This window comes from Sitophilus oryzae, unplaced genomic scaffold (genome assembly GCF_002938485.1).
Source record: "Sitophilus oryzae breed Bouriz unplaced genomic scaffold, Soryzae_2.0 scaffold_857_pilon_pilon, whole genome shotgun sequence".
In the NCBI taxonomy this organism is placed as follows: domain Eukaryota; kingdom Metazoa; phylum Arthropoda; class Insecta; order Coleoptera; family Curculionidae; genus Sitophilus; species Sitophilus oryzae.
The window spans coordinates 5294668-5306904 of record NW_022147480.1 but is presented as its reverse complement, the minus strand read 5'-3'; the positions used below and the strand labels follow the sequence as shown (position 1 = coordinate 5306904).

At 35.1% G+C, this 12237-nt stretch overlaps 1 protein-coding gene across 1 annotated transcript in view; it reads left to right on the top strand.

Moving 5' to 3' along the window:
• LOC115889874 (frizzled-2) overlaps positions 1 to 10578 on the top strand; it is a 141819-nt gene extending 131241 nt beyond the window's left edge. Inside the window, exon 4 of the mRNA XM_030909959.1 lies at positions 7524 to 10578. Within this exon, the coding sequence (XP_030765819.1) occupies positions 7687 to 9528 (1842 nt within the window). The 5' untranslated portion in view covers positions 7524 to 7686 and the 3' untranslated portion in view covers positions 9529 to 10578. The remainder of the gene's footprint in view (positions 1 to 7523) is intronic.
• Positions 10579 to 12237: the final 1659 nt, after the last annotated feature.

The window sequence follows — 12237 nt, the reverse complement described above, 5'->3', positions numbered from 1 at the left end:
TAATAATGAAGATCTAATAAGCAAAGACAGAAAAATTATTCATTCTGTCAAACAGAAGTTCATAATTATTTAGGGCATTTTGCTGTGGAAATACACTACTTAGATTGTGTGAACACTCTTTGTTTCCACGTATGCGACAATACGTTAAAAATACATCAGCTGTTGTTTGCCTTGTATTTATGGCAGGAAGCCCAATGGAAAGAAAGAGGAATATCTTCATCAGATAACCTAAAAACTCTGATCTTTTGACACGTTACATATAGACTATTATGGACCTCTTGGGGGGGGGGTGCAAAAACTAGAAAAGGTAATATGCATTTGATTGCAACCGTATTTTCATTTGCCAAGGTTTACGTTTTGTATCAATTTCATCAATCATCAAAGGGAATTTAATGTAGAGATCAGGGGACCACAATAGATCTTAAAAAAGTCGCATTGGAATAGACTAAAAAACTTTATCCTGCACTCTTTCCACCCACGGATTTTGTATTTTTATCACCTTTAAGGTTTCGTAGAAAATATCTTTGTACCTTTTGAGTTGTCCTCCCGGTTTCTTCCTACCATCTACAAGATCACCGTAAAGAAGAGACAACAAAATAAGCAAATAAATAGAGAGAGGACTCTTTGACAAACGATGCTATAACTCTTTTCGTAAAATTTGGACTTATGGAGAAATAATATATCTTTATTTGTATATCTCGGAATATAAGGACATTGGGAATTTTTTCCCATATTGATGCTGCTAAATCCAATTAGAAACCTTCAAAATAAGTTTAAATAAGTGTTTTTGGTCAACCTACTCTGGGTGCCCAATAGAATGTAATGAAAAAAACAAACAATTTAGCTAGAAAAGCGACCACTCAGCTAACTGGACCAGAACCGTTCCGCTTCCCCAATGGAATCCAACTCAAGAACCTGGAAGACCCATCTGGAATGGGAATCCTCCAACGGTCTAAGACACTCGAAGAAGAAATTTCTCAGAACTTACAACCGTATTTTTTCTTGATTTAAATAAGAACAATATTTGGATTGTCGCGGGGTTTTTAACATGACACTGTCTCCTCAATAGACACCTCAGTAGATTGAAGCTCAGAAACAAAGGCGAATGCAGATTTTGTGAGGAAAATGACGAAACATCTGATCACTGAGTGCGCCGAGACGACAACCATTCATGCCATAAACTTCGGTTCGACTGATCTCGAAGATGGAGAACTAACTTCTGTAAAACCGTCTCAAATACTAGCTTTTGCCAACGCTCTGAGACGATGTAGTGTTGCCCAAGAGTCTTGAAAAAGTCTTGCAAGACCAAGACTCTTGCAAGAAATTCAAGACAAGATTTTCAAAATTTCTTCTCTTGAATTTCAAGACAAGACTTTAATATGCAAGAAATTTCAAGAGTCTTGCAAGATTTCTTGAAAGTTAGAAATGATACATCTTTTTAAGTGATAATTAGATCTTTGCGCAAGTTATACCGGGTTTATGCAACATTTACATAGTCGTTATCACAATCATAGTCATTAATCATAAAAGTTAAACTATCCACTTCTTATAAACCTGTTGGTATCTACCATGAACTTAGCCTTTAATTATGTTACCCAACTTCACTGATATAAAAATTATGATTATGAAAATGTTCGATAAACGCATATTAAAATTGCGTTGTGATTATGACGATGATTAAGACTGATTATGAATACGATTTATGCAAATGTTGTATAAACCCGGCATTAATATTGACCAGTATTCATTTTTTTTTCTATCGTAGCCAGTGTTTTAGAGTTGAGAATGAAATAAAATAAAGTCGAGGCAACAAACCGTATATTGGTAATTGGTTTTATACACAAAATTATATTGGTGTAATGGTATTATAAAAAAAACTAACGGTAGTTGAAACTAATGGTGGGTCCGCGGAGGCTATTTGCGCTATTTGGTACTACTTTTCATGCACGAAACTGCTCCGCGAACAAAAAGGAGTATCAAATAGCGCAAATAGTACACTCTAGCATGACCTTTCCGTACACCCTGTGTCCAAACTTTTCCAACCAATCTTCCATAATAAATAAATAAATTAAATACCATAAAAAATAAAAGTAACAAACGGGTAACCAAAATAGAACATAATAAACTAACAAGAATTAACAACTAGAACTAAAAAAAGAACGCACAAGGTTAGGTACGAAATAATAACCCAAAACCCATGAATCGAACTTAACCTTACTTATTCTTATTCGGCTTTTGTTTGGTAATGGCTCCTGTTTCGTCTAACGGGCGAGTTGACGTAGTTCGTTTGCGGTCCGTTAAGATTTTTTTTACTAAAATTAGCATCGTTGTTCATTTTTCGGTATTACATTTTGTATACGATTTATTACCTTTTTGTTAGAATGTAAAATTTTTCAAGACAAGAAATTTCAAGAGTCTTGTCTTGCAAGACAAGATAAGACTTTGTCATTGAAGAAATCTGCAAGACAAGACAAGAAATTGATTTTCAAGACAAGAATTCTTGTCTTGTGCAAGTTATAACTCAAGAAAGGGGGACAAAATAGTTCTATAAGGTCGCGGTGATTAACTTCCTCCTCCCATACAATATACAAGAGTGTTTTGGGTTCACATATTCCAACTTAGAGACCAACAAGACCCTCTGAAACATCACAACTAAGATTTAAAAGTTTTCGGATCGATACTTTCTAAATAAAAGTATCGATATTTGAGTTGTATCGTTCCATCCCTACCCGAGACCTGTTCCGCGCGAGAACATTTATCTTCTGTCGAAGACAGCCATTTGCGAAGACGTAAATAGCAATTTAACGTGTCTTCTAGTTTTTTAACGCTTCGCGATCATCTGCCTGTTGGAACGAGACGACGGAACATCCATAAGGCATTGCCGTTTTCTCGAAAACAACACGCGGTTGCTCTGTTTACGTATGTACCTTTTTACTATAGGCGATGAGATGATAAAGTGTCTGTTCTTGTAAAACGGTTGCTTCGCATTAAAAATCGTCTGAATAACTACATGGTTCGTCGATGGTTAAAATCTAGAAAGACTAGACCAGTTTTTTGTACCACAAGGTATCAACAGTCTATAGAAAAGTTTATTTTTAAGCTGTACTCTGTTGTCATGCAAGAATCGGTACTGACTATTAAATTGAAGGATTTTAAGCACATGTTTGAAGAAGTGAACACTACCGTAACAGAGAAAACACTACCGTTTCTACAAAGATAATATCATTACGCCAACGCTACACTACTTTCCCCATTCGTCGACTATACCAGTGTTTGAATCGACATATATCATGATATTGCTTTCGGAATATACACTATCACTGTCTCAACTATAAGAATTCATTGGTTTCCAATACATCATTTAACGATAACATTAACTGGATTTCAATAGGAGTGTATTTTTGTTGCAAATATTATTTAATATTGAATGAACTCAACCTCATTTTAGCACCAATTTGACTATGTCTTGAACTTTTATTGCTTTTATTGTTCTTGAAGGGATTTTACTTTCATGTTTAATTTAATATATCACTATATTTAATTTCATACATTTTTATTATTGTTTAAATAAAGTGTTACATTTGATATAATAATAAATAACCTTATATTTTCTTCTTCCCTCAAAACGACAAAACAATTTCTATGTAATTTTACAAATAAATAGAGCTGTCTCTTTAGTTATCAGTTGTGAGTCAATATTTTTTAATTCTCTTTCGTGTCGATTGCTGATTGAATTGGAGCCAGAAATGGCTCAAAACGAAATAAGTAAATTACCAACTGATATTCAGGCTGAGGCGACAAACGCCATATCCAAACTACTTCCATTTAAATCCCGAATAACTTATGAAAAGGAATACAACAATTTTCAAAAATGGAAGCAATTAAAAAACATACGAGTAGAAATAAAGTTTTTTTAAACTAAAATGATTATAATATTCCTCTTAACTGTACTATGTTTGTATGAATGGGTTTGCCCTCAGTAATAAGACTATTGTTGGAAATACCTTATTGTTTTTTCTATATATAAGCTGTCGATGGGAGAATTACGATATTTTACAAATCAAAATCGATTCGTGGCAATCCACCCTCTCTAAACCAATTAATCGAGAATAAGTTTTAATCAAACACACGAGGAAATTGGTCAAATTTTATCTCTTCCTTCGTCGTTTTTCGATTTGCAGCGTGGGGATTGGCGGGAAATGGAGCGCGCTCAATTTAAAGGGCCCAAAGTCACGTCGTAACGTTGCGTTAATGGCGGTATATTATTTGTCACGTGCCGTCTGTAGAGGGCGCTTTTGCCGTCGTTGCGAGATTTAGGCCCCCTTCCTATAAATCAATCTTCGCCAAATAGGATTCCGCCAGAGAGGAAATCTGTTTTCCGAAGGTATAAAATGGAATTTTTGTCTGTTCCCTTACCTTTATCATTTGTTTTTTAATATCTAAGTAATTTTATTATGCGACTTTACATCTACTTATCGCCCAACCTGGAGAATTAGAATTAAGCAAGCATTAGTAATAGCGTCTTGATTTAATTTTTTTGTGTTTTTTTATATCACAACTTTAACCGTAGAAGTTAGAACCTTAAAGAGTTTAAAAATAACGATTATATACAGGGTGGTCCGAACTATTTTCCGGAAGCATATTCTGCAAATAAAAATAAGCAAAAAAATTCGTATAAATGTATGTCCTAAAATGCTTATTTTCGGAGATACAGGGTGTAGAAATTTCTTTGTTATTGATTTTTTTTCAAATAATTTCTGAAGTAACGTCAATATTTGGATGAAAATTGGTGTCTGGCAGTTTTTTGACATGAGAAATTTGATTTCGATGTCAATATGACTCCTACTTGTAGAGGGCGTCACCTACATGTGTTTTAATTGTTTTGAAGAGTAATAACTTTTCATCCGTACCTGTATAAAACTACTGGGTGAAAAAATATACAATTACGTGATTTTTTGCGTAAAAAATAGCTCTCGTTAAAAATCGCTACGAGCAACCGTTCTCATGATATTTAGAATGGAAATAATCAATACATGTCATTATTGACAAAAAAATAAACACGCTGAGTAGATAGTTATTTGACTAAAATTAGTAGTGGGAACTATCGAATGAATACTATCGAAACATTCGATAGTTGCAATTCATTCGAATAATTCGATAGTTAGTAAGAAAACATTCGTTGAAAACTATTCGAATAAAAATTATCGAATAGATCCGTCATCTGCCTTGAAATATTGTATTCTAGTAATTCGGCAGCAAAAACCATTCATTGATAAAATTCATTCATTTATGAAATTCATTCATTCGTCAGGATCGATTATAATAAAATATTAACTGAATTTTAGTTGTCGCCCGGCGACGTAGGTTTCTTTCCGAGAAACCCGACAGCGGTCGGTGGCAATGCTATGAAAGAAGCCGGCATCTTTGATTTTTTGCGGAGTCAGATATAGATAAGGACACACTATTTTTTTTATTGAGGTGCTAGTATTTACACAGAAAATACATTATGAAAGGAGCTGTTGCCATATTTTGGTATTAGTTGATATTAGCAAAGAATATTATTGTTTGGCTTTAGTTAATTAGGGAATATATAGACATACTATATATTCTGCATTTTTTTTATTAATATTCTGTTGTTACACTGCAATAATACTTGTTATTTTGGATGTAGGAAAATTATTTTTAATGTTTTTTAGCAAAGACTGGTTTAATAAATAATAATAACAGTAATAATTTGTTATACCTATTAACAACAAAATTTAAAATCATTTAATATAAATATTTTCTTTTAAGTAATAGCAAAATATAAACAACAAATTAGATGTCAAAATTATTTATATTAGATCCTATTTAAAAATAATATAGTCTCTAAATTTTTTGGCAACGTTGGTTTATTAAATAATAATAATTACAGAACTAATTTGTTGTATTAACAACAAATTTTACAATCATGAAATATAAACATTTATTAATTTTCTAAGCATGCAGTGTAATGGAACGAAAATATAAATAAAAAATTAGAAATCAAAATTATTTATATTAGGTGCTTTATATTACTACGTAATTTACTTTTACTGGCATTTACTTTAAAAAATAAATGAAATGTTTTTTCTTCGCAAAAAACTACATGTAAGAGAATTAGCATAAACAAAATATAAACATCGTTAACTTTTTTTTTAAATTGGCACGTGTAAAACTTTCATTTTAATTTTCTCACCCCATAGTTTGAGTTCGATAACCATTTACTTAAATATGATTATACAACCACATTACTTAAATATGATTGTTAAGTTCAACTAATTCATATTATTCAAACATCTAAAATACAAATATGTATTTTTAAAATTAATTGTAAGTTCATCTCATCTCTCTTAAAAATTGCTACTTCTCAAAATTTCCCATTAAAAAATAGACCATATACCATATAAAATTAAATAATTGAAAGATCGGACTACGGAAAACCACACAAATTTTCGGATAAATTTTGACCACCTGCACATGCACACAATCGTCAATAAATAAAATTAAAAAATAACTACTATTTTAGTATTTTAACTATTTTAATAAACGCAAAAAATAGCACAGTATTTATACGGCGAAGTTATAAAAATTTGAAAGAACTAATAATGCACTGACGCATACAAAAATCAAACGAATACTAAATTTCATTTATCAAAAGCATTCGATAGTCGTGGCTCAACGATAACCATTTAGTCGCACGGCGAGGTTGTCACATATGCTTTAGTATACAAATGAATGAATGATTTTATTCGAATAAAACCATTCGATAGTTGAAATCATTCATTCATTAACCATTCGATAGTCTAATTCATTCGATAGTTCCCATCGCTAACTAAAATGACAAATTTGGAAACTTTTTTTTAATTATTCATAAATTTTTCTTGGAAAAAATGATAATAAAACAGTTTCTGTTGAACTTTTGGCACAAAACCATTTCAAATTTATGATTTCCGTCTAAAAACTATTTAGTCACATGTTTAATTTATGTCAATTACGACAGGCATTCATAATATCGATTCCAAATATCTCGAGAACCTGGTAGCGATTCTTACCAAGAGACCTTTTTTATGTAGAAAATGTCGGAAATGTATATTTTTTCACTCAGTAGTTTTATACAGGTACGGACGAAAAGTTATTACTCTTCAAACCAGTTAAAAAATATGTAGGTGGCGCCCTCTACAAGTAGGAGACATATTGACTCAAAAATAAAATTTCTCATGCCAAAAAACAAATAGGCACCAATTTCCATCCAAATATTCACGTTTCTTCAGAAATTATTTAGAAAAAAAATCGAAACTTCTACACCCTGTATTTCCGAAACTAAGCCCATTTTAGGACTTACATTTATCCGAACTTTTTACTTATTTTTATCTGCAGAATATGCTGCCGAAGTTATAATTTGTCTGTCAAATATCTTTCTTTTAGATATATGTAATCATAATTAGCAACAGTGTGTTTAAATATTTCAGTTATATTAATCTTCCTTTTTTCTTTTTTTTCAGACTTGCCATGTCATCTTGTTGCCAATCCCTTGACCATATCTTCAAAGAAAATATGACGTCAGAACAAAGAAGCATTCGGAATTGAATCAGAAAACACCTTCTACAACTAATCTTCTAGTGACGTCGCATCGTGCTGCCAAATAGTTGATGTAAATCAACCAAAATGATCGCCACGAGCTGCCAAATTCTCGTGGTCGTCCTCCTTCTCACGTCACCGGTCCTTCCATCAGTGATATCATCATCAGAAGGAGAAGGAAAATGCGAAGAAATCACCATACCCATGTGTCTGGGTATCGGATACAACATGACTCGGATGCCAAACGAACTGAACCACGAAACCCAAGAAGAAGCGGGCTTGGAAGTCCACCAATTCTGGCCCTTAGTCGAAATTAAGTGTTCTCCCGACTTGAAGTTCTTCCTCTGCTCCATGTACGCTCCCATATGTCTTCATATATACACTCAGCCCCTACCGCCTTGCAGGGACCTGTGCAGAAGAGCCCGTGAAGGTTGCGAACCAATCATGACCCAGTACGGCTTCTCCTGGCCCGAGCGAATGGAATGCGACCAGTTCCCAGTCCAAGGCGGCGAAATACTCTGCATGGACGACCCGACTCACAACAGCACGGCCCCGAAGAGCAACAGCAAGAAACCCCTCAAACCTTGCAAGCCGGGTTCAAAAAACTGCGAAAGTCCCCACGGAGGCACAAGAGCAAAGGGCGCCGCCAGCAGCGGCAACAGCAACACGAACGCCAACAGCAACGAGTGTCGCTGCCACTGTCAACTACCCCTCGTCTCCCTGGGGCCCGAAACCTCACTCGCTCAGGCAAACCGAAGCGTCGCCGGCGTGCCCGCCTGTGCGTTCCCCTGCAAGGAACCCTTCTTGAGCCAGGAAGAGAAGGAGTTCGCCTCGATCTGGATAACTCTATGGTCGGGTCTCTGCGCCGCTTCTACTCTAATGACTCTTACCACATTTTTCATCGAGACTGAGCGGTTCAAGTATCCGGAAAGGCCTATAGTCTTCCTGTCCGCTTGTTACTTCCTGGTATCCGTCGGATATCTTATTCGAGTTGGTGTGGGACACGAAGCGGTAGCTTGTGATGGACGGATGATTCGGTATTCGTCTAACGGGACTAGCGTGTGTACCTTGGTGTTTCTTTTAGTGTACTTTTTCGGAATGGCCTCGTCGATATGGTGGGTGATCCTTTCGTTTACTTGGTTCCTGGCTGCGGGACTTAAGTGGGGAAATGAGGCTATCGCGAGTTACGCGCAGTGTTTTCACGTGGCGGCTTGGTTGATTCCGACCCTCCAAACGCTGGGAGTGTTACTAAGCAGCGCCATCGATGGAGATCCAGTTTCCGGTATCTGTTACGTCGGTAACATGAACATGGAAAACCTCCGCACCTTCGTGCTAGGACCCTTGGTCGTGTACCTTATCGTAGGAACAAGCTTCCTTCTTGCCGGATTCGTCTCTCTGTTCCGAATCAGGAACGTGATCAAGAAACAAGGAGGAGCCGGGGCTGGATCCAAAGCTGATAAACTCGAGAAACTCATGATCCGTATCGGAATTTTCAGCGTTCTTTACACCGTGCCGGCCACAATCGTCATCGGATGCCACCTGTACGAAAACGCCTTCCACAACGAATGGCTCAGATCGTTAACGTGCAACTGCATCAACAGTCCCAAATCTAAGCCACTCTACTCCCTCCTGATGCTCAAGTACTTCATGGCTTTAGCCGTGGGCATCACCAGCGGAGTATGGATCTGGTCAGGCAAAACCCTCGACTCCTGGAAGCGTCTCTGGAGGAGGCTCTTCGGAAGACCGGACATTTCCGGAGCCAACGCCGTCCTGATCAAAAGCCGAACCGGTAAACCACCTCCTCCGCAGTATCTGATCGCTGGTCCAGGCAGCGCTAGCTTGCTGGGACCAACGGGCAGCGTGGCCTCGGCCAGTCAGCACCACCTGCACCATCACGTACTGAAGCAGCCGCCGTTAAGTCACGTATGACAAGCAGGGGATGGGTCGGCGCCCGTCGTGGTCAGTCACACTGCTCCATCCGGTCCGTCGTTAAGCAACTACGGGCCCATTTGAGTGACCGTGAAGGGTCCGAAGACCATGGTCACAGCTCTCTAGTCGTTCTACGGTGCCATCGTGCGGGGGACGCGGACGGTCGCGCGCGCCTCAATCCGTTAAGTTTGTACAGGACACGGACGTGTTTTTTTGTTCTAGTTTTTCGTTCTTTTTTGTATTTATTTATTATTGAAGTCTTGCAAATCGGGTAGGTGTACAGAGATTCGTGTTTCTTTTAGAAAAGAATGATCTAAACCTCCGCCATTGATAAATTCGTTATACAATTTAATATTTTATAATGATCTACTTTTTTATATTTGTTTCGCTACTTTGAAAATCACGATAAGGAAAGTCTGTAACTTCATCCAAGAGCTTTACCTAAAAAATTATTTTGCAAAAGTTCAGAAAATATTTAGATCAAATGATTCCACAAAAAAATTCAGTAAAGGTCAAAGTTATCAGTGCATTAATGATACGTAAAGATTGCTTAGAAATTACAATATTACATACAGCATACCTACACAAAGTTCGATTTCATCTGGTTTTGTTGTGTCAATGATAGTATATTGTTGTGGTTTGGAGGCACAAAAAATCATTTTTACTCCGAACATGCTAATTTTTTCAAACGCCACAAATAATTTTTTAAACAATTTCAGAAGTTCCAAATAATAAAAAAGATTTGAAAGCCCTGTTTTTAAAAATAGCAGTTTTTTAACAACATTTATAGCTAGTTCTTGTTATAGACTCATTCCTATCCTGATTTTCAATATAAAGTAGAAGAAATTTTCTGTTTCACCATTTTTCTATTTAGATTATGATTTCTTTGACTATAAATTTATAGACAAATAAATTTATCGAAACATACTCATTTCGGAGTTTTGCCTTTTACTTATTTAACTCATTTCTTGTTGTTTTTTGTATATAACGTGATTCTTTGGACTCATTATGAAACTTTTTCCGTCTTACTATCTAATGCCACTAACTGAACCATATAAAAATAAGCAAGAATCTAAGATTGGAATCATAATGGGTCTAAACTAAACCTATTTGTCATTTAAGTCAGAATAGATGTAATTTGTTTTGTAAATAGAGTTAGAGTTCTAACTAGAAACATGAGAGTTTCTAGAGCAGTAACTTATGGCTTAAACGGAAAACGAATAGATGAAAGAATAGAGAAGGAGGAGGTTTATATATTTTTTATTTTTCTTGTGATATTTTTATATACTTAACGTAGGGAATGCTTCTCTAGAAACTTTTACTTTCGGACTCTGTGGGTAAAGAAAACCTCTACAGTAGCCACGCTGTTATTTTGTTTAAATAAACTGTTTTAAATCAGGTTTAAAACAGACAGATCATAACTAAAGAGACCAAATTTCTACTTGAAATTTATTTCAATCATATTTACAAGGTGATTTAACCAATTTTTGACGGAATTACAATATCCGAATGTCTCAATATTTCTGTTACTATTAAAAACCTCAGTTATACAGGGTGATCCGAACTATATTCTAAAATGCTTAGTTTTGGAGGTACAAGGTGTAGAATTTTAATTTTTATTTCGATTTTTTCCAAATAATTTGTGAAGTAACGTCAATATTTGGATGAAAATTGTTGTCTGGGAGTTTTTTCACATGAGAAATTTGATTTTGATGTCAATATGACTCCTACTTGTAGAGGGCACCAACTACATATTTTTTAACTGGTTTGAACAGTAATAACTTTTCGTCCGTACCTGTATAAAACTAATGAGTAAAAAAATATACATTTACGACGTTTTTTACTTAAAAAAGGTCTCTTGGTAACAATCGCTACGAGTAATGGTTCTCGAGATATTTGGAATCGGTCTTATCAATACCTGTCATCATTGACATAAATTAATCATGTTAACTTTTTGAAGGAATGATTACCCGTAGCGATTTTTACCAAGAGACCTTTTTTACGTAAAAAACGTCGTAAATGTATATTTTTTACTCAATAGTTTTATACAGGTACGGACGAAAAGTTATTACTCTTGAAAACAGTTAAAACACATGTAGGTAGCGTCCCCTACAAATAGGAGTCATATTGACATCAAAATCAAATTTCTTATGTCAAAAAACTACCAGACACCAATTTTCATCCAAATATTGACGTTACTTCAGAAAGTATTTGGAAAAAATTGAAATAAAAATGAAATTTCTACATCCTGTATCTCCAAAAAATTGTAATTTAGGACATACATTTATACGATTTTTTTTTACTTATTTTGATCTGCAGATTATGCTGCCGAAGTTTCCGGAACACAGTTCAGACCAGCCTGTATACAAACCATGGAGATTGATTTTTTTATTCTTCATAACCAAAAAGAAAAATCGTTAAAACCATTCATAATGAACAGTTTGCTTCATTAAATGTCAATTTTGGCTGTCATTTAAAAGAAAAAAGTCACCACTGCTTTTGTTTAATAGAGCAAATGCTGTTCAAGAGAATTTCTGACTTATTAAAGATTCTTAAATTTATTTAGTACCCTGAAAAAATCAAGTCTAAGTTTTATGCGTGTGAAAATGAATACCAGGTATGTCATTGTAACAGTGATACAAAGACATTCGGTATAAACTGTTTTTTTATAAAATAATATTTAAAAATGTCAGTAATCTTGAAGTGATG